The sequence below is a fragment of the Lissotriton helveticus genome, chromosome 3_1, assembly GCF_964261635.1.
Source record: "Lissotriton helveticus chromosome 3_1, aLisHel1.1, whole genome shotgun sequence".
Classification (NCBI taxonomy): domain Eukaryota; kingdom Metazoa; phylum Chordata; class Amphibia; order Caudata; family Salamandridae; genus Lissotriton; species Lissotriton helveticus.
The window spans coordinates 754,434,152-754,456,885 of NC_136061.1; the positions used below are offsets into that span (position 1 = coordinate 754,434,152).

Below are 22,734 nucleotides of genomic sequence, written 5' to 3' on the forward strand. Positions count from 1 at the left end.
AGATGACCATGTGTTGTGTATCTAAATAAGAGAATACTGGAACAGATACAGGTAGCCGGGGAAGTGGGTGGGCGTGTGTGGTTCTGCAGCCCTACATGCCAAGAACAGATCCGTACTGGTAAGTAGCATTTTCCGTTCGAGGCATATGGGCTGCAGACCACACACTATTGCATAGATTGCACAGCAGTTTCTCACTTAGCGGCGACCACCCGTAACTGTTACAGTAGTTTGAAATAATTTTTTGAGTACAGCCTGGCCCACACTTGCTTGTTGTTTTGCCTGTACATCTACACAGTAGTGTTTTGTAAATGTGTGCGGAGTAGACCATGTAGCTGCTCTACAGATGTCATCTAATGGTATATTTCTTAGGAATGTCACAGATGCCCCTAATTTACGGGTAGAATGAGCCCTAGGGGGAATGGATAGAGTGTGTTTTGCTTTTTTCTAACAAATTTGAATGCACTTAATCAATCTTGCAATGCCTGATTTTGAAATAGGACTGCCCTTATGTGGAGGAGAAAAGGACACGAACAGTTGTTTAGTTTTACGAAATGGTTTTGTCCTATCAATGTAGTAGAGAAGCGCTCTTTTTACACCTAATGTATGTAGAGCTCTTTCTGCAACTGTTCGCGGTAGGGGAAAAAAAAATGGCAACTCAATAGATTGGTTGAGGTGGAAAGGTGTAATGACCTTTGGCAGAAACTTTGGATTTGTTTTAAGAACCACTTTATTGTGATGAAGTTGTATAAATGGTTCTTGAATTGCTAATGCCTGGATCTCACTTACTCTTCTAAGTGAGGTAACAGCTACTAAAAAAGCAACTTTCCATGTAAGGAACTGTAATTCACACTTATGCAATGGTTCGAAAGGCAGACCCATAAGTCTTGTGAGAACAATATTTAAATTCCATACTGGAGAGGGTGGTATTATGGAAGGAATTATTCTTTTGAGTCCTTCCATAAACGCTTTGAGTGCACGTACTCTAAACAATGACAAATGTTGTCTGTTTTGAAGATATGCTGCTATAGCAGCAAGCTGTAACCTGATAGAGGAGTACGCTAAGTTAGATCTTTTTCAGATGTAACAGGTAGCATATGATGTTTTGGATGGGGTTGATGTTATTTGTGCAATATACAACAAACCTTTTCCACTTCGCTGCATAACATGCTCTAGTGATAGGGTGTCTTGCTTCTTTTATGACATTCATGCAATCAGGTGGTAAATTTAGATATCCAAATTCTAAGACCTCAGGAGCCAGATCGCTAGATTGAGCTGCATTGGGTCTGGATGCATAATCTCTCCATGATGTGGGGAGAGTTTTAATTTGTGATGTGGTACTACTGAGAGCTCTAGCAGCGTGGTGTACCAGGGTTGTCTTGCCCACATTGGTGCTATGAGAATCAATGTGAGAGAATGTTGCTGTAGCTTGCGTACCACTAATGGAATTAGTGGGAGAGGTGGAAAAGCGTACGCAAATTTGTTTGACCAGTTCATCCATATCGCATTGCCTTTGGATAATGTGTGTGGGTATGTGGCAGCGAAGCTTGGGCATTTGGAGTTGTGGTGTGTAGCAAACAGACCTACCTCTGGTTGACCCCACTTTTGAAAAAATGGCTGAAGAACTTGATGATGAAGTTCCCATTTGTGTATCTGTTGTCTCTGAGGACTTAACAGATCTGCAACTTGATAGTGAACTCCTGGTAGATGTTCTGCTAACAAAAAAATGTTCTGAGTAATGGCCCACCTCCGTATGCTCTGCGCCAGCCGGGAGAGCTGTAGGGAGTGTGTTCCTCCTTGTTTTTGAGTTTACTACAATGCGGTCATATTGTCCGTCCGGACTAGTACAGCTTTGTTCGATAGGTAATGCTGAAACTATTTTAGAGCTAAAAAGCCGCTAGTAACTCCAGATGAATTATGTGGAGTAGTTTTTGTTGCAGTGTCCATGCACCCTGTACTGTGTGTCTTTGTAAATGCGCTCCCCATCCTGTGAGAGATGCTTCTGTGGTTAGTATCATTTGTGGAACAGGTTCTATAAACGGCCGGCCCTTGGAAAGGTTTTTGGTGTTCCACCATTGCAGAGAGCGATATGTTCGGTCGTCTACCACCACCAGATCTGTTATTTGTTGCTGAGCCTGATTCCACTGACTTGTCAAGCACTCTTATATGGGGCGCATTTGTAGTCTTGCGTATGGTACTATGAAAATACAAGATGTCATCATTCCTATTAGTTGCATGAACACTCGAGCTGGTAGTGAGTGTTGTGGCTGGAATCTTTTGATAAGATCCTGCATACTTTGTATTCTTGTTGGGTTGGGGTACGCTATTGCCTTGGAGGTATCTATTGTGGCACCTAGATACTGCTGAGACAGGGACGGTTTCGAGATGTGGCTTCTTTTGATATACTGTGAATCCCAGTTTGTGTGGCAGGCATATCGTTTGATGCGTGTGCTGTACACATTGGTTGTATGACTTGGATTTTTTTAACCAGTCGTCCAGATATTGGAAGACATGAATGTTGTCCCTTCTTAAGTGTGCTGCTACTACTGCTAGACACTTTGTGAACACTCGACGTGCTGTAGTTACTCCGAAAGGGAGTACTTTGAATTGGTAGTGTTGATTTTCTAGTATGAACCGTAGGTACTTTGTGCGATTGATGTATGGGAATGTGGAAGTAGGCGTCCTTGAGATCTAATGTGGCAAGGAAGTCGCCTTTCTTTAGCAACGGTAGAACCTGTTGTAGTGTGACCATATGAAAGTGGTCTGATTGTATGTACAGGTTTAGGGGCCTTAGATCTAAAATAGGTCTGATTGACCCGTCCTTTTTGGGTGTGAGAAAGTATAGAGAATAAACTCCGGTGTTTTGATGTTGTTTTGGGACTGGTTCTATTGCATTCTTTTGCAGTAGAGATGCTACCTCTAGTCTTAGCAGTATGAGGTGTTCTTGTGACATGGGACGCTGCCTGGGTGGTATTGTTGGAGGAGTGGAAGTGAGCTCCAGGCAATAACCTGACTGAATTATTTGAGTTACCCACCTGTCTGTGGTGATGGAGTTCCAGACAGGTAGGAACTGTTGTAACCTCCCCCTGACAGGAGTGAAATAGTCTAGGGGGATGGAAGGGAAGTCACGGTTTGGGAGTAGAGGCGTTGTGATTGTGGATTCCTCTACCTCTGCCCCTACTGTGGTTTCCTCTATACCCTCCTCTATAATATCCCTTACTGGGCGAGATTTGGTTGGGCGCTTTGTAAGAAGAGGAGGCATTGTCAGTTTGGAAACCCTTAGAGGCGCCCCTATATGAGGAGCGACGAAAGGAAGGTCTATGGGCTTGCGTTTGTAAAGCTCCCATGGATTTTGCCGTATCTGTATCTTTGTTCATCTTTTCTAGTGCACTATCGACTGTTTGACCGAAAAGGTGTTGCTGGTCAAATGGTTGGTTTAAGATACTGGCTTGTACTTCTGGTTTGAACCCAGAGATGTGTAGCAGTGCATGTCAACGCAACAATACCCCTGTATTTATTGCTCTAGAGTCTGCAGTGTCTAGTGCACAGCGTATGGAGGTATTTGTAATAACCTTACCTTCCTGTATTAGGTCAGAAGCCCTGGTTTTGGCAAGTGTTGCATGAGTGACTCTAACTCATCATAATGAGCTCTATCATATCTTGCTAACAAAGCTTGAGTGTTAGCAATCCTCCAGACATTGGCTGCTTGTGAGATGGTGCGTTTTCCTGAAGCATCTAAAAGCTTAGACTCTTTGTCAGGGGGTGGAGCATCCCCTGTTGTCTGCGAGTTCGCTCTTTTTCTCGCATTTGACACTACTAGTGAGTCCAATGGCAACTGTCCTTTAATGTATGCTGGATCAGTTGGAGCCGCTTTGTACTTTTTTTTTCTAGTCTGGGGTTAATTACCCTGGCTCTGACTGGGTCTTTAAATATTTCAGGTGCATGTCTTACCACTCCACTAAGTATTGGATGTGTGGTTGTGGTCTTATGTGACGACAGTAGTGTGTCCATTATGAAGTCTTCTTCCACTGGATCAGTGTGCAAGTCTACTCCATGGAAAGTGGCTGCTCTATAAATGAGCTGCGTAAACCCAATAGTGTCATCTGGGGGAGATGGTCTAGACGGGTATGCATCGTCTTGTGGCAGATCTGGTGCATTATAATCTTCCCAGGGGTCACCTGATGGCCCAGGAATATCATCTGGGTCATTAATGTCGTCTATGTGATGTTCACTCTTTACCTCCTGTGAGCAGCTATCCTCATCATCCTCATCTTGTGGTATAAGACTATGTTTACTAGAAGGTGAATGTACAGGAGAAATATCTATTAGTATTTCTACTTCTGGTGAAGGAATCCTTATGGGGGAAGTTTGAGCATGCTTTTTTAGAGGAACTGGTGGTGGTTTAGGATAGTCCATTTTCCTCTTTTCAGGCACTGTAGTGATATGTCCAGTCTTTGAATGAATATGAAGAGTCTTTTGCTTTGGGTCAGGTTTGAAAAGCTCTTCGACTGGAAAATCCTTTTTCGGCGCAGATTTATCTGGTTTGGGGCCGAAATGCTTAGTTTTTACAGTGTCCATTGTCTTTGGAGCAGGTTTTGGTTTCGGTTCAGAAGACTTGTTATCTTGTTTTTTCTTAGGATCCGTGCTCTTTGGATCCAAAATTTTCGTTCCCGGGGTGCGTTTGGACTCATCTACCCTCGGAGCCGAAGTATGTTTCGGTACAGGAACCGTCTTCGGGTGCACTTTTTCCAGAAACGGGGTGGTCTTTGGTTCGGTAGCTTTGAGAACCTCTTTCAGTGCCGAACTTGCTTTCGGCTCGACCACTTTCCGTACCGAAGGATACTTTGGTGCCGGTGTTAATTTTGGTTTACGGACCTTCTGCTTTTCGGAACCGACAGACTGACTCGAGCCCGAGTCGACTGGAGGCTTTTTTTATATTCTTCGCTGCCGAGCCAGAAAGCGGGGCGTCGGAAGGTTTTGGTCAGTGTGCACCTGAACCCGAAGGTGGAGGTGGAACCGAAGCCTGTCCCAGTATGGTGGGGTGAACAGGGTCGATGCTTGCACTCACGACCTGTTGACCAGCTGGAAGATCGTCATCTTCGGATTGATCCTCGGCTCCAGAAGCTGAATCCTCTGCTTCGGAAGCGATGTCTTCGTGCTGCTGTTCTCCGGCGTCTACTTCGATCGGAGCCTCATCTATGATGAGGTCTGGTGTCGATGAAGATGACTGCGCCATTACTCTTCGAGCTCGACGGTCCCTGATGGTCTTCTTGGACCGGAACGAAGCGCAGGCCTCACAGTCTTGACGCTCGTGCTCTGGAGATAAGCACAGATTGCAAACCTCATGAAGATCGGTGTGGGGGAATTTGCGTTCACACGAGGGCACTTCTTGAAGGGTGTTCTTTCAATGAGCCAAAGGCCCAATGGAGCAGTTGGGCCAGAGGGCCCCGACGAACGCTGGAATCGAAGAGTGAAGCCTTTCTTCGATGCGGGTAACCGGAATCACTGTCGAAGACGATGCCGATGGCATTATGATTGATTTATGAATTCGAAAAGAGATCGGTAACGGGACCGAACGATTAACACATCTGAGCCCGATGGCGGAAAAAACCAATCTGAAGATGAAGACGATGCACATGCGCACTACGATCTAAGGGAGGAGTCATCCAACAGACAAAGACTCTTCAAAGACAACAACAAAGCGTAATCATCCGGGCCCACCACCGGATGGTGATCTAATGCAATAGTGTATGGTCTGCAGCCCATATGGCTCGAACACTGTGTTTAACTTCGCCTCCTCCACCTTTGGGGTGGATTTGTCAAAGGTGGGCACACCTCTTAGCCTTTCTAAGTTTTACCACCTGTTTTCTCGCCCAAAGTGGGGGTGTATACAAGGGGCTGCCATCTGCTGCAAGCAGCAGAGGCTGGGAGTCGCATTATAAAGGCAGCAGGCCTTTGAAGCTTCCACTTGAAGCACTGGGCCTCTCCTGGGGGAGGTGTGACACCTCTGCCCAGGATGTGCATTGTTCTGGTCCCAAAGGGCAGAAGCTCTTTACCCAGGGGTCCAGGGGTGTTTGTGTGTGGCAGGCTGCCTGAAGCCAGATAATGACCACACCTGGGTCAGTAGCTTTTCAGGTGGAACCTGTGAGATGCCCTCTTAGTACATGGTATAATAAATCTCACACTGGCATCAGTGTGGATTAATTACAAGAACCAAACGTTTCTGGATTCAGTAAAGCCATTATGGTGGCGTGGAACTCAAGTTGTCTAGATTCCAGCCCATGTACTCCTTATGGCTTCCCTGGAACTTACAATATTTAAGAATTGACCTAAGTGTTGTAGGGGCACATCTACTCATGCAGATATGCCCTCATATGCCCTCACCTGTGGTACAGTGCAACCTGCCTTCCGGCTGTTTAGCCCACTTGTGTGGCGATTCACCTATACCTTCAGGTAGTGCTTGCTGGAGTGGCACGCAAGGTGCCATGCCGACTTTGACCTCTGTACCCGGCCGCCCCTGTGCCGCTGGTGGGGCCGTTTTGGTACTCACCTGACCCTTGCCCTGTGCTGACCTTAGGTCCCAAAGTTGCGTACTTACCAGTTTAACCGCATTATTGTTTTCCTCCTCCATAGGATAACAAATGTACTTCCCTTATTGCTTATATCTAGGTCTTAAAATAAAGTACAAACAAAGCTTATTTTTCTAAAATTGGTATAGATCTCATTCTTGAGTCGTGTGTCCATTAACGGTCAATGTTGTGCAATAAATCTCACGGAATTCGTCTTTTGTATGTTGGTAATGTCATTGCATTTACGTAGTTCGATTATACATCCACTGTGTATGTCGCTCTGAGCTGATGCAAAATGTATTCTGATTGTATTGAACTTGTCAATAAAGGTTTTGGAAATTTAAAAAAAAAATGTTGTGCAATAAATGTCTTACACTCCTCTGTGTTAGGCCTAAGGCTGCTCACCCACACTACCACTAATAGAGCACTTTGGGTTTTATATTAAGCCCTGTACACTTTTGGAGAACTGTGTATGGTATAACCACCTAGTGGCATACCATATACAGAGCCAGCTTCCTACAACAAGGTACACACATTTGGGGACCAGGCGGACTGTACGGGAGAGAAAGAGAAGAGGCAGGTGCAGGGCAGGGGTTTGGCATTGCCTTTTGAAAGCACACCTCCAGTCATTGTGAGAGGACTCAGGGTCAGGAGTTATGTTGAATCAGTTTAATTTAAAATGGTTTGTTCTGAGCTCTACTCCCTTCCCTCAGCTACTCCTGAGCTGCTACTAACGGTAGTTTGGAAGGATATGCTGGGCTGCTCGATCATGGACTGAGGACTAAGGATACGCATTGGCTATTGAAGTGGGTGGGGGAGGCACATGTACTGCTGTCACTTACTCCCCATTGTTTTGGATGGGATTTAATTATGTATGTGGAGACACTCAAGACATGTAAATGCAAATAAAGAGCCATTTAAAAAAAGTTGTATACTCTACCTATTAGTGTATTTCCTTATATGTAAAGTTCAAACAATATAGGGATTTTGCATTGGCACACAAATAAAAGTAAAACCGAATCACGAAGAATTTTATCCAAATTAGTTTTGTCGCCTCAAAAATTTCACTATTGAAAAAAACTCAACCATGAAATAAATGCACAAGGTGCATAAATAGTAGATATACCGATCATTAATCTCGAAAAAGAACACACAAGTTCATAACAAGCGCCTAAAGGAATTAGTTTCTCATGTTAGTACAAACCTGATTGATCTGAAGTGCTTCTTTAAACCAATCCGAAGCTTCATAGAAATTTCCTTTATCTCTGGCCATTGCTCCCAAGCGTAAATAACCTACAAGAAAGTAAAAGGCCCTTTTTACTATGCAACATGATCCTTACCAAATAGAATAGTCAATTACAAATTTATATACTGGTTTTAACCCCTTCCATGCTCATGATGAGCTCAGCTCGTCATGCAGTACACTGCGTGTGTGCTCATGACGAGCTGAGCTCGTCATGAACAATGGGATTCATCGATCAGCATGGGGGATGAATCTCTGTAGCATTGATGGTGTTAAAGAATACAGAAATGAGGGATAACTCTCCTGCAGTTCGGAAAACGGTGATCCTTGAACAAAAGAGTCTTGAACGGTTACCAGTGCCCTAGATCCATATGCTTAGGTCTTACATACACGGATAAATCTCAGGTATCTATTCCTCCCTTCCTGTTACTTCTCATTTCAATAATCTGACACGGTCTCCCCAGCACCAACATCACATAAACAACATAAAATAGACAAAACAGCAACAACAACTGGGCTAAATTGTGTCAATTATAACTCATGTATGTAATGCATATTTTTGGAGACGAGAAGTTTTTCCATGGATAAAGTTAGTTAGTATTGAAGGTCAAACCAAAACATGTGCATGTAACATTCAAAGTATAAAATCTCTTACAGTCAACATAATTGGGATGTTCTCTTAAAATGTTCTTATAAAGTTTTTCTGCTTCATGGAATTCACACATTGCCTCATAAAGCCTTGCAAGGTTGTAAGACGTGGTGACAGAAATAGCATTGTAATAGTGCTCGTCATGTTCCGCCTCAGCCTTTGCACGATCCAGGGATGCCAAGAAATATTTCTAATCAATGGAAGAAAAAAAAAAAAAAAAAAAAAAGGTTGCTGGGACTTAATTTAAATCAAACATGATCAATTCATCTGCTTCTTACTCAAAATGGTTACCCTAGTACAAATCATTTTTGTCCGAGGACAACATATATACCATATTCATCTCTATAGGATCTAGCCTCTAGACACAAGAGCTCAGGTCATTGTGTGCATCATATATGTTATTATTTTTTTAACACCCAAATCATGCTAATCTCACAAGCACATGTCTCACAATTAAACCTACTTTAGTTCTGCATTCCAGGACATTATCTACTGTCTATGCCTCAAAACTTAGTAATTCCTTACTAGAGTGATTTACTGAAGTAATGCTAGACTACCTAAGTTGTGCATGATCATGTAGCAGCATGCTGTGGTATTGAGTTTAGACCCATAGACCATAAGCTTTCAAGTATGGTAGTAAGGAGACCTAAACTCCGGACTTAAAATAAATTAATAAAATACAACACTTGCTCACTGTTCGACTATAATATTGTTAGACTATGCGCTATATGCACTGGTACCCCACAGTCTGCAGTGTCAAGTTAACTGAAGGTTGCTGTGAGGGAACAAGTAATCAATACTCCATTTATGGGAAGGATGCCAACAACACATTTTCATCATTATTTTGTACCTTTGCTTCCCCCAGATTTCCAAGGCGAAAATGGAGAGCACCCACGTTGTTTAGAATCTCTGGAGGGACATCAGCTTGCACTTTTTCCTGAAGGATACGAGTAGCAGTACCATAGGCCGAGAGGGCATTCTGCAGTGGGTGAAAATGGAGGAGTTTAGCATAAGTTTCACAGTAGAGTGCTGAACATCAGACGGTGGGGTTGCATAAAATATACACCTGGATATCTGTCTGCTCCAGAATTTGTGCCAGTTCGATCCATGCCTCTACATCATCTGGATACTGCTCTGTCACTTTCTTTAAATGGCTCTATGGAAAAAGAATTAGAATTACAAATAGCTCCTTTTAAGCCTTCATAACAAAATATTAACATAATCGTTCTATGCCATTGAAACACAACTTTAAGCTGTATATGTTGATTTTTTTAATGGGTCCTAAAGACATGATGCTTGAGCCAGTAATCAATAAAGTATTGTTTATCCAGAAAACTTTTGTCAATCCAGGAATTCCAGTACACAACGCTAATGGGCTTATTCACACAACCAATTGCAAGAAGTTGATCAGCACACACTTCTTTCCAAACACAAATCAATTTACTGAGATCATTCTCATGAAGTAAAAGACAAGAAAAGACAAGAAAATTCAGAAAAGACATTTTATAGTCCTTTATTCTTTTTATTCTTAATGGTGTAGTCAACGTGTTTCGTCCCTTCGCGGGACTTCTTCAGGGCTCAGTCATGTGATGCTTTCTTATAATGGTGTCTTGTCTCAGAGGTTTAAAAACATAGAATTCTTCTTCTGCTTAATTAATAGATGATTAATGGGCCCAGTATTTCCAAATCAAGCCAATTCTTTTTTCGGTATTTCAGGTCAATATTGGGTTGGTTTTATATCATTTCCAGAGATCTTTTAAACATGTTTCCATGAAATTTCTTGTATTTTACTTCATGAGAATAATGATCTCAGTAAATCGATTTGTGTTTAGAAAGAAGTGTGCACTGATCACTTTCTTGCAATTGCTTATGTAAATTCATTCACTATTGGGGAATTAGGAGGTCTTTTTCTCGTGATCGCTGCACCACGCATAATAGGTTCCGATTGATATAACAAGTACGTTATTGTGTTTTAGGCCTCCTTGTAAATTGTTTGCTTTATTCACACAACCAACTATGACCAGTGAAAAAATGCAATTTACATTTTAAAATCAATAGTAAGGGACCAATCAAGTCATTATGTCAGGAGAAACGGGAGGGAAATCGAGACATCCATGAACTCACATCCAGACTACAAAACACATCTGAAATCTAAATGCTGCTAATGCTAGAGTCAAACTACTCATGAAATAAAGGTAATAAAACAATATTTCAGGGGCCCTGTGCCCCATTCACTGGCTCACTCTCGAAAAACGGACTGACTTACCCGTTATCTAGGAAATGTCCCAGTGTGATATCTAGGCATATCACACTGAGTAGAAAAAGTAATCATTTGGCTTGCAGCAAGAGCATGGGGCAGTTTTCTTGCCTGCGCGCAGCAGAATTTCCACTGGTCTTCTCAAATAGGTATGCCCAGCTGGGCTTCCCATTCCAGACGCGCCTTAGGGTTGCATACTGGCATTGTGCGCTGCATTTCAGTGTATAGTTGTAAGATCAATTTGTGGGGAGACCCGTTCTTCAGGAAGCTGGGAAGTGGGCAGCGTTACTGGGAAGGAAGAATAACTGGTGCGCAGTGCAGCCCAGAGCTGGTAGGAAGTCATTAGGAGTAGTACCCCCAACTATTCTACCTCCCGAGCCTGGCACAGTTCTATGAAGTTTCCCACTGGGAAGGGGGGCGAGGCTGAGTAGTATCAGAGCTCCGCCGAACTTCCCAGAAACGCAATCCATCCTGGAGCCCTCGAGCCGATATGCCCCAGGGCACTTATGAGACTCCACTCCGCGTGACATCCTGATTCCTGCGGCACCTCTCTCCCGAACATGTGAGGTCAGGGACCCCTGCTCCAGTGTTGTGCGTGCTGAGGCATACATGCCGCAGCCTGGATTGCTACACCGTGCCGTCCGGGATTGTGGGCACTGCCCTTTAACTTTAGATCGCTCCTGTGCTGAGCGGCGGGTAGACACGCACCGGGGGCGCGCTACTTCCTGGCGGCAAAAGACTCCATATGGCGCTCCCAATCAACACGGGCTCCCCGTTTAGCAGAGGGTAAGCCAGCGTTTATATCCCGCAGCCATGACGCGCCACAACTATTGTTGAGGCCTCCATTTGCTGCAGTGGACTGGGCAGCAGAGCGCTCCCTTCCCTTTGCAGGTCCTTGTTCATCCACACAGCCTGGTGCACCACAGTGCTTCTCCCAACATCACCGGGCCACAAGGTGGGGCATACAGGTACACGGCGGACCCATGGTGGCAGGGTCCTCTACCCCGATTATCAAATTATCAACATGCCGGCCAGCGACCGCCCCCCCTCTCTGTATGACTCTGGAGGAGGTGGAATAGCCAGATGGTGGCATAATAGGCTGATAAGGCCCGCCTAGCTACTGCCAGAAGACCCCACCTGGGACAGCCACAAATGGAGGCGATGGGGGTACATAGAGAAGGTTGTTCTCCCCTCAGCGGACCAAGCCTAGATTGAAGCTACTGCAAGACCGTCTGCGCCCGAGGTCCCAGGGCTGTTGCGACACCATTACTTGTGGCCCCTCCCCAAGGCCATGGGGAAGGGAGATCCGAAGTAGCGGAAACTCACCTTTGAGAAGGCTGGAGGAGGAAGTGATTTGACGAGTCTTACGATGAAGAAGGGAGGTAATCAGGCTCCTGCCCCGCCGCAGCTCAACATGCAGGGCAATGAGGCACTTATGGCAGAACTTAAGGCGGGCTTCCATGCATTGGACACTCGCTTCAACGCTCTCGACAAACGCCTCGACAAAATGGGGGCCCGAATGGATCAGTACGAGAACTGACTTGACACCGTGGAGGGCAGGATTTCAGACTTGGACGATGGCTCATCCCAAGCTACGAAACGGTTGAAGAGGATGGAAGGCCTATTGAAGAACATCGCCATGTGCGCATTATGGGTGTGCCTGAATCAACACATACGGGTCAACTGGATGGGTTTGTTGAAAGCCTATTAATTGACTTATTTGGTCGAGAGTACTTCACGGCTACTTTGATTGTCGAGAGGGCATACAGATCCCTCGGTCCACGGCCTAAACCTGGCTATCCGCCTCGCCTCATCTTGGCACGGCTTCGGAACTTTAAAGACAGGGACACAGCATTGCGGATGGCATGAGAACGTGGGTCGCTGGAATGGCAGGGCTCGGCCATTTCCTTGTACCCAGACTTTCAGGCGATGGTTCAAGAGCCCCATCTGAAATTTGTAACTATCAAAACCACGCTGGGCAAGGCCGGTCTCAGATATGGTATGCTGTACCCTGCATGTCTGAAAGTTGACGTAGATGGCAGATCAAGGATTTTCGAAACTCCGGCTGAGGCCCAAGAATTTCTGAGAAACCCGAGCCAACACTGCCACACCAGGGAATTCGCCCACGGTAGACCGATCACCTCTGGCTCCAGTATGGACCTGTTTTCAGCGAGCTAATAGACTTGACAATGGCACAACATCAATAAGTATTGACTGCGTTTGTTTCATTCTTCTCCCAGTGTTCCCCGTTTTCTTCCCTTGCCACGTAATTTCAAATATTGGACTCTGGCTCTTTTGTGTTCCTCTTTAATACATGTTTCACGTTTGCGGGGGTGAGGCGAGGCGTTGCCTCCTCCCTAGTGCGTTCACACATTCTTGCTATGTCTACAATTGGTAAAATAGATATTTGCTTTAAATTGTTATTGGGTTTTGGGATTTCCCCTAGGTTTTGATTATGGGGATGGGTGGGGGAACAGTAGTTTCATTGATTACATGGTATCATTTGTTCCTGACACTATTGGTTACTCATGAGGTTCCGTGTGCCAAAATGAGCACAAGCATGTTCTTTACAGCTCTGACCACCTGTGATGATGGTGGGTAGGCTCTCCACTTTTTCTGACATTGCCTTCTTTACATGGAATGTGCGGGGTCTGAACAACGCCAGGAAGGGGAAGCATGTGCTAAACTATTTGCAACGCCATAGGGCTGATGATGTTTTCTGCAGGAATCACATTTGTCCCCCTCCTCCCCTACCATGTTTGCCTCCAGCTAGGGTGCACACCGCTACTTTGCGAACTACAGCACGTACTCTAGAGGAACTGCCATACTTCTACACAAACGGCTGCCCTTTCAACTATATAAAGTGACTACAGATAGAGCTGGCTGTTTCACATTGGTGACAGCGAAGTTTATAGGTTATAACCGCTTTAATGTGTATTTATGCACCAAATGTGGATGACCCGGATTTCTTTCACTCTTTACATGCCATCCTGCTTTCTTTAAACAACAAAAATTGTCTCAAACACAATTACTTCAAAGAAAAATTAATTAAATGGGTGGAAAAAATATCTATTAAATTCCTTCCAGGCAAATCTTTTATTGCCATTCACTTAAATTTTATGAAATTTTTACAATTGTATTAGCAAAAAACAAACACTGTACATTTAATATTCTAACACTTTAAACACAAAATGACATGAATATTGACCAATTAATGCAACATCAAAACATACTACAAAAACAAAAATATTTAACACACGGATGTCCCTGGTCTCTCATCAGGGCTTTGATTCTTTATGTCGGGTTGGGGTCATGTGGCAATGTGTTGCGTTCCTTATGAATCTGCGGCAACTGGGGCTTTATTTTGAGGTGGGGTACCTTTTGAATCTTACAGAACACATTTGATTGTTGGGAGGCACAGACATATAGGTCTAGGCGAGCGCAGTTGTTATTGAAAAATTTACGGGCCACTGAAGTTGCATAGAAAGACGAACCGCCACATGGTTACAACCCTCTCAGAGTCCGGCCGGGAGACGGCCCAGCGCAGGTACCCCACCTCAAAATAAAGCCCCAGTTGCCGCAGATTCATAAGGAACGCGACACATTGCCACATGACCCCAACCCGACAAAGAATCAAAGCCCTGATGAGAGACCAGGGACATCAGTCCTGGCCTCGAAACGCGTCGGCTTTTGTGTTGGATGGAATGAATTTTGATTCATAAATAAAAACTAGGACTTGCTAGTCCAGTGATTTGTATTGTTCGCCATTAATTTGGCAATAGTTCCACGCACAGTTTGAATATTCATTTATTGCTGTTGATATATGTATTTTGTGTTAAATATTTTTGTTTTTGTAGTATGTTTTGATGTTGCATTAATTGGTCAATATTCATGTCATTTTGTGTTTAAAGTGTTAGAATATTAAATGTACAGTGTTTGTTTTTTGCTAATACAATTGTAAAAATTTCATAAAATTTGAAGTGAATGGCAATAAAAGATTTGCCTGGAAGGAATTTAATAGATATTTTTTTCCATCCATTTAATTAATTTTTCTTTGAAGTAATTGTGTTTGAGACAATTTTTTTTGTTTAGCTAGTATAAGGTCCAGTCTCAACCACGTATAAGGATCTACCTCCTTAGGGATTCTGCTTTCTTTAGGCGCTGACTATGTTTGCCTGGGGAGGGGTGTTGGGGGAATTTTAACCTTCTTCTGCAACCCACACTAGACCGTATGGCAGACTCCCCGACCACGAAACCACAAGCCAGCAAGATACTTAGGGACATCTGTGACTCAATTGGTTTAGTGGACATATGGCGCATGCGTTACCCCAATGACAAGGCATACAGTCACTATTCAGCCCCCCACGACACTTGGACACGACTGGACTTTTGGCTGGTCTCCCATATTATGGCTCCCTGGTTTCGTTCCATGACCCTTTTGCCTAGAATGTACTCTGATCACTCACCGGTCAACATGCATCTCCGGATTCCGAAACCAGAGGGTAGTGAAAGGCAGTGGAGGTTCCCGGGGCAGGCCCTACAAGATCCAGTATTTTCTGCTGAAATTTTAGTCGATAGAGACTTATTTTGATCTAAATATGGGTTCGGTCAGCATGTGGGCAATTGTGTGGCAGGCATTGAAGGCATATATAAGGGGGAATGCATTGCCAAACATGCTGGGGTTCTGAAATTGCTGAGAGGAACAATTGCCCGCATAGAGGACCGACTGAAGGTCTTGGACGAAGAACTGCTGGCACACCCTGACCCGGTTAAACAGGTCAGTAGACCCAGTAGACTGTTGCTATTGATGGAATTCAGGAACGCCGCTGATAGCGAAACAAAGTTTCTAGGGAAATACACCACTGCCAGGAGGTATGGAGCGGGGGACAGACCGGGACACACTGGCACAACTGTTGCGTCCTTGGGTGGGGAAGTACTATATTGCATCTATCCGTTCAGAAGACGGGCAGATTCATACGGCGGCGATCCGAGAGGAGTTCCATCACTAATACGCCAATGTATATACTTCACACGAGTGACACAACGACGGCGATCACAAGGCTTACCTCAACAAGAATGCGATGGAATGGCTTGAGGACTATATGCAGAAGTTCTTAGCGCAGCCATTGTCTAAGGCAGAAATTGTTAGCGCCATAGACGCCCTGAACGGCACCACAGCGCCTGGGCTAGATGGCTTCACAGGCATATTCTACAAACATTATAAAGATATTCTTGGTCAGCACCTTCTTGAGGTTTATGCGGAAGCCCTAGAAAATAAATCATTGCCACCCACGTGAGGCAGTAATAGTCTCTCTGCCCAAGCCTGGCAAGGATCCATTAAGTTGTGGCTCATATAGGCCGCTATCACTTTTGAATTTGGACTACAAGATCCTTGCTAAAATGATTGCGTTAAGGCTCGCGCTACTCTTAGATCGCATCATATCCCCAGTACAATCTGGCTTCGTCCCCCACAGGTACACGGCGCTAAATCTGCGTACATTGTTTGCAGTGCTCCATAGAATTGCTCCAGAGGTTCCGGTGGCAGAGATCCTGTTGGATTCGGAGAAGGCGTTCGACTCCTTGGAATGGCCTTTCATAAGGGCCGTGATGAGGAAGCTAGGCATCCCCAAAGGTTTCATTGACCTCACGGCGGTGCTTTACGCCTCTCCCATGGCGAGACTCCATCTGAACGGCACACTATCCACCCCATTTACTCTTACACGGGGCACCAGGCAGGGTTGACCGTTCTCTCCCCTACTCTTTATTTTGGCACTAGACCCTCTGATCCGCCACCTTTAAGAGAAACATCTGCATAGAGGTATACAGTTTAATACAGGGCCCCTCTTCATCTCGCTCTATGCGGACGACATTGTGCTGTATGTCCGCAGGCCAATCTCGACCCTCATATCAGGGAGATCCTACGTTTTAGCGGATATTCGGGATTGTGCATAAACTGGAGCAGGTCCGTGCTATTCCCCTTAAGGACAGGCACCATTGAATGGGAATGTGAGTTTCCACTGTAATGGTGTCATGACTCGGTAAGGTATCTGGTCATTCAAATACATAGAGAGGCAGAGCAATAGGTGCGGCTGAATTACGGCTCAGCCATACACAACCTTGAAGCGCAGATAGAACGTTGGCTACGGCTCCCACTTTCTAGGTCCGGAAGAATTGCATTTATGAAAATGATCGTTCTTCCGAAAGTTCTATACATGTTCCACAATATCCCCATTCCGCTAGCAGATGCTTTTTTTTAAAAGACCCTCAGGTCACACCTTGTCAGGCTCGCATGGGGAGGTGTGTGTGTGTGTGGGGGGGGGGAGGAGGGGGGCTAGGATACGATGGGAAACCCTGACCTTGCCTTACGAAAGAGGGGGGCCCTGAGTTTAGAATGTACTATCTAGTGGCACAGGCCAGCTTTGCCCATTCATGGTATCATCCCAACACGCGCATTCCCCTGACTTGGCGCTCCGACTCTGCTCCACACCATTAGGCCCCAGGGCTTTCCTCGCGTTCCCAAGGACATTCAGACGGTCTCCACCATGAGCTGGGCATGGCATACATTTTCACGAGTCACTGAAAGCGGATCCCTGTACTCTTCTGAGATTCCCATAGCGCACAACCCATGGCTCCCTTATCACAGAGGAGAAATTAGTTTTGAGAGTGCTCAAATCCCACTCAATGATAAAGCTCGGTGACCTATTCCCGGGTGGGCATATATTCAACAACGCGGGAGGGAGGAGGGGTCTGGCCTGACCTTTATGGAACAGTATATTTTCAATAGGGTGCGCAGGGCTCTGCGTGCTAAGATTACGGAATATACTCTTTAACCACAGCTCATCGGACCTTAATCCTTTTTAATAACGAACCCCAACGGGAAAAAATTGATTTCAAAGTTACACAGATCATGCATGGCTCTAGTACCGTGCCACGTCACGAAGATTCGAGCTGCCTGGGAGCTGGACTTGGGTCATCCCATCTTGGATGATCAATGGGTTTACTGCTGTGCACATATCTCGCTCAACAGCAGGCATAAGCTGATACATTTTAAATTCCTATGAAGAGCATACATGACGCTGGTCAAACTTCATGCTATTGATCCCTCCCGACCCCATAACGGTCGGAAGTGCAACAGCCCTTATGCCGATTTTCCTCATTTGTCATGGACTTGCCCCAAGATTGCGGAGTTCTGGGTTGCCATTTTTGACATACTATCACAGATGACAACTGGAATAAGACCCACCCTGGAGGATGCACTTCTAGAATACGTCTTCAACATGCCCAAAACATTACTCAAGTTTATTGCGCTGGCGCTGCTTTTGGCTAAACTGGAGTTCGCTCTTAGATGGGGCAGCAAACGGCTTCCCACAACGAATGCATGGCTAGCCAGCCTCACTTTTTGTAACACGAACTGCGAACTATATGTTACACTTCTTCCACGCAAATCTCGACCTAAGGACATCTGGGGTCCGCTCAAATCATATTTATAAAACTTAGAGCCTGACGCCCCAAGCTCCACTCCTGATGGCATAGTTCTGACAGGTGTGGGTTGAAAAGTAGAATTATGAAACCATATTGTGTATAGACTTCAGTCAATTTCTGTGCATATAGTCTTACCTGATTTCTGAAGATGTGTCAAAAGCAAAGACAAACCCGCAATGGTCATGCATTGTAATACATGTGTCAAGCAGTCCAATCTTTTGTGTATAACATTGCACGATGCGGCCTTAAACATGGAACTGTTAACAAATTGTGAAGGAACAACTGTACAAATAACATTGCTATGTAAATGTCGGTAAATAAAGTTATAAAAAAAAAGGAAAGGAAAGTTTCCCACTGTGAACGCATCTCCCATTGTGTTGAGCTGGAGTCTCTTCAATCTGGAGCAGGACCTAGCGTCTGCAGAGAACGGTAATGTGGGATGTCTGTCGGTATAGAGGGGATGTACAGCACCAATAGCCGTGCCCTACAGCGCAGCTCATGCCATGCCCACGGTCTAGGCTGCGATCTTTAGATAACTGTCCTCAGTGGATGTGGCTCCACTTGGTCATTTTCAGGCACTGTATGCGCCATAAACTCCGTAGGGTATACCCAGTGAAATCCAAACTGTGCCTATGAAAAGCTATAATAAAGATCCATGTCAGATGCGCAGTCCACCCTGCACAAAGGGTATTTTTAGGGTTTTCCAAGTGACACTGGGTTGTTTCCCGGCACATGCCAAAGTGATCATGTTTGAGCGCAATTTCCACCTAAAGCTGCTATGAAGAGGGAGGGGAAGATTAATAAATAATTAGATATAGAAATGTGGGCAGAATGGCCATTTTGGCTATAGCCAGCCAGCCTGCCCGCCCACCATGGGCAAAGGAAGTCCCATCCACCTTTTCAGTCAGCTTTCCAGCAATTCAATCAGTCGTCCATAGTTGGAGCGCCACAATTCTTCAACATTACGGCTTTCCCAAATGCCTAGTTTTTGCACTGGGCCCTCTAACCAACAGAGCAGGGATCCTGATTGGAACTGCTCTGTGACCTCTGTTAGCGGGAAGAGAACCGACTTCGCCCAGTTGATGAGCATGCCCGATAGACCCCCAAACCGGATTAATTCTTTGATCAGAGGATCCAAGTTCTCAGATTTACATATAATGTAACATCATCTGCGTATAAAGAGACCTGTTGTGTTCAGTACAGTAAACGACAAACCGCTTCCATTTTGCTGCATAGCAAGCTCTGGTGGTGGGCTTTCGTGCTTCCCGTATGATATCCATGCATTCAGGAGGCAAGTTAAGGTAGCCAAACTCTAAGACTTCAGGAGCCAGATCGCCAGGTTGAGCTGTTGCGGATCTGGATGCTGAATGTCGCCACGGTTCTGCGTCAAAAGCCTGGGTGTGAGGCGCAGCCTTTGATGCGGCACCACGGAGAGTTCAAGAAACGTGGTGTACCATGGTTGGCGTGCCCACGTTGGAGCAACCAGGATGAGTGTCATCGAGTGTTGCTTTAGCTTTCGTGCCACCAGCGGAATGAGAGGTGCCGGGGGAAAAGCGTACGCAAATCTGCCTGACCAGTTCATCCATATCGCATTGCCTTGCGACTGTGGGTGAGGGAACCTGGCGGCAAAGCTTTGGCATTTTGCGTTTTCCCTTGTGGCAAACAGGTCTATTTGTGGATGACCCCACTGCTGGAAGTACGGGCGGAGTACTGATGGATGTATCTCCCACTCGTGCATTTGGTGGCTGTACCTGCTGAGCAGATCAGCCATCTGATTGTCCTTGCCCGGGAGGTGTTCCGCCATGAGGAAGATGTTCCTTTGAATGGCCCACTTCCACATGCTCTGAGCCAGATGAGACAACTGCGGAGAGGGTGTACCTCCCTGCTTCTGAATGTAGTACATGGCCGTCATGTTGTCCGTCCGGATCAACACGACTTTGTTGCACAGATGTACTTTGAATTACTTCAATGCCATGAAGATTGCCATCAGTTCTAGGTAGTTGATGTGCATCTTCTTTTGCTGCGTTGTCAATAGTCCCTGCACCGTGTAGTGGAGTACATGAGCTCCCCATCCCTGGAGAGATGCGTCAGTCGTCAGGATAATCTGTGGCACAGGCTCCTGGAACGGTCGGCCCTTGCAAAGGTTGTGTGGATTCCACCAATGCAGAGAGTTGTATGCCCGACCGGTCACCAACACTAGGTCGTTCAACTGTCCTTGAGCCTGAGTCCACTGATGAGCCAAGCATTCTTGGAGCGGACGCATATGTAGCCTCGCGTGCGGGACTATAAGAAATTCAGGAGGCCATCATGCCTATCAACTGCATGAACACTCTTGCTGGAAGCGAGTGTTGCGGCCTGAACTTTTGGATCAGTGACTGAATACTGTCGATCCTCACAGGATTTGGCTGAGCTGTGGCTGCCAGAGTATTGATCGTCGCGCCCAGATACTGCCGCACATGGGCTGGCTGAAGGTGCGACTTTGGGAAATTTAGTGAGAATCCCAGATCGTGAAGAAGGTGAATGGTGTGGGACGTGTTGGCGGCGCACTGCTGTGCCGACTTTGCTTGTATAAGCCAGTTGTCCAGATAAGGGTAAACGTGAACGTTCTGCCTCCTGAGGTGCGCCGCCACTGTCGCCAGGCATTTTGTGAACACCCTGGGCGCTGTGGTCACCCCGAAAGGGAGGACCTTTGTTGGAATTGGGGGTTGCCCAAGTCTCAAAGGGGGTAGCATGGCATCAAGCGGGCAGGCCAAACTTGGAGGACATGTGAAGCACTCACGCAGTACCCTCAGTCAACACACCAGGCACACCACAAAAGAGGCAGGACACCAGTTTGAGTTGGAAAATTAAGCAGTTTAGTATCTCCAACCTGCAAGGCAAAAATGCATCAACAGTGTCATCATAACACGGCACCAACTGGCACCAGAGCCCAGTACTTCAGAGGGGGATTATTTACATGGGATAAAAAGGGTTGAGTCCAAAGTCCATGCTGTAAGGGAAAAAGGATGGGTTAAAAATGTCATTAGATCTGGAGCCCAATCTGGCGGGGCCAACTCAGACTCTCATCCTACAGGGAAGGCTGTAAATGCAAAATACCACCTTAGCATAGATATTTATATCAGGCACAATCACGCCAACCCAACCCCTGTAAAAGAAAACATCAGGGCAACATAGTACCTCATAAATAGGAGCACCTGTAATAACAGGCACAAAAGCATGCGATTAACCATTAGGCAGGAAAGTGGCCTCACCATAACCGTATAAACAGTAACCTAAGAGCCATGCCTAATCTCAGGGACCATCTGGCACAGGTAACTATGGCATTTCATTAGGCATGTCACCTGGCTAGGTGTATCAAACATCAGGCGGAACATACATCGCCTAGCATTAACATCAGGTAGAGGCCCTCCTTAAAGCTCAGGAACACCTGTAAGGGATTAGCTAGGCTCCCTCTACCAACAACCTCGGGGTATGAGCAGGGGCCTAGAATCAATCGTCAGGCCAGCTTAGGGCAGGACATCTTTAGCATAAAAACAGTAACCACAGATAACTGCAGGGCCTGAGTAAACAGCTTCCTTCAGGCAGGCCTAAACACTTTAGTGAAAATCATGTAACCTTGTGCTGTCATAATCCCTTAGCATTCAGGTGTCATCCCATTAGGAGAACAAACGCTGCACTACACAGCCAACAATATTTCCTAGCTGCAGGAATCAGCCAGTCATTAAATGGGGGTAAACATTTCATTACTGGTCAGGCTGGAATAAACGTTGCATTTAATAACAGTAACCCAATCAGTAGAACATTTCATCAAATAGGCACACCCTTCATTAAACGGGGCCTAGCGGTAGTCTATGAAGAACCATCCCCCAGCCAGGGGTTAGCTTTATGGCCAGACCATCACTAAGGGCTTTTGCCCATGTTCTACCCACTTCCAGGTCTTTCTTTGGCTAAGTAGGGCCAACGGGACCCAGCCACAGTTTCTCCCGGGGGAGGGGCGAACTCGAGGCCTTCTCCGGCCTTCCGCCCTCCTCCCCTGGGGATTACCTTTTTGTCTTCGGCCCTCCGGGGCCCTTGCGTTGGCTTTTGGGCAAGATCGGGGCTGAGGACCAGACGGGGGCCGTGCCCTCTCTCCAGGGTCCACTCGTCGACGATACCGGCCTTCTCAAGCTCCGGCAGGCCAAGGACCAATCAGGGCCCAGCTTGGGGAAAGGCACGACTGCACCCGCCTATCAGCTGCAGCCTCCAGAGATGTAGCCGCGGGGTCCAATCCTTGTGCGGCGTTGGCGGGGGCGGGCCGGTGACGCGGCCGGCGCCCCCGTCACGTGGTGGAGGTCGCGATGGCTTCAGGCCTAGTGCGGCCTGCTTGGAACGCGCGGCGGTCTCCTCAGGGCTCCAGGGGCCACCGCGGAAGACTCCACGCAATCGGGCTGGGCGCGGCCCTTGACACCACGGCGGCGGCCCTCTCCTGGTACCGGGGGCCGCCGGAGCAGACAACAGCGCTTCGGACCCAGAGCTTCACGGGGCTGCGGCGGTGAGT

The 22,734-nt window shown here is 46.2% G+C and overlaps 1 protein-coding gene across 1 annotated transcript in view; it reads right to left on the reverse strand.

The window, feature by feature from the left end:
* Positions 1-22,734, reverse strand: part of CTR9 (CTR9 component of Paf1/RNA polymerase II complex) — a 263,261-nt gene that overhangs the window by 133,967 nt on the left and 106,560 nt on the right. Inside the window, exons 10-13 of the mRNA XM_078680945.1 lie at positions 9,525-9,614; positions 9,309-9,437; positions 8,465-8,648; positions 7,771-7,859 (exon numbers count right to left, since the gene is read on the reverse strand). Coding sequence (XP_078537071.1) covers positions 7,771-7,859; positions 8,465-8,648; positions 9,309-9,437; positions 9,525-9,614 — 492 coding nt within the window. The remainder of the gene's footprint in view (positions 1-7,770; positions 7,860-8,464; positions 8,649-9,308; positions 9,438-9,524; positions 9,615-22,734) is intronic.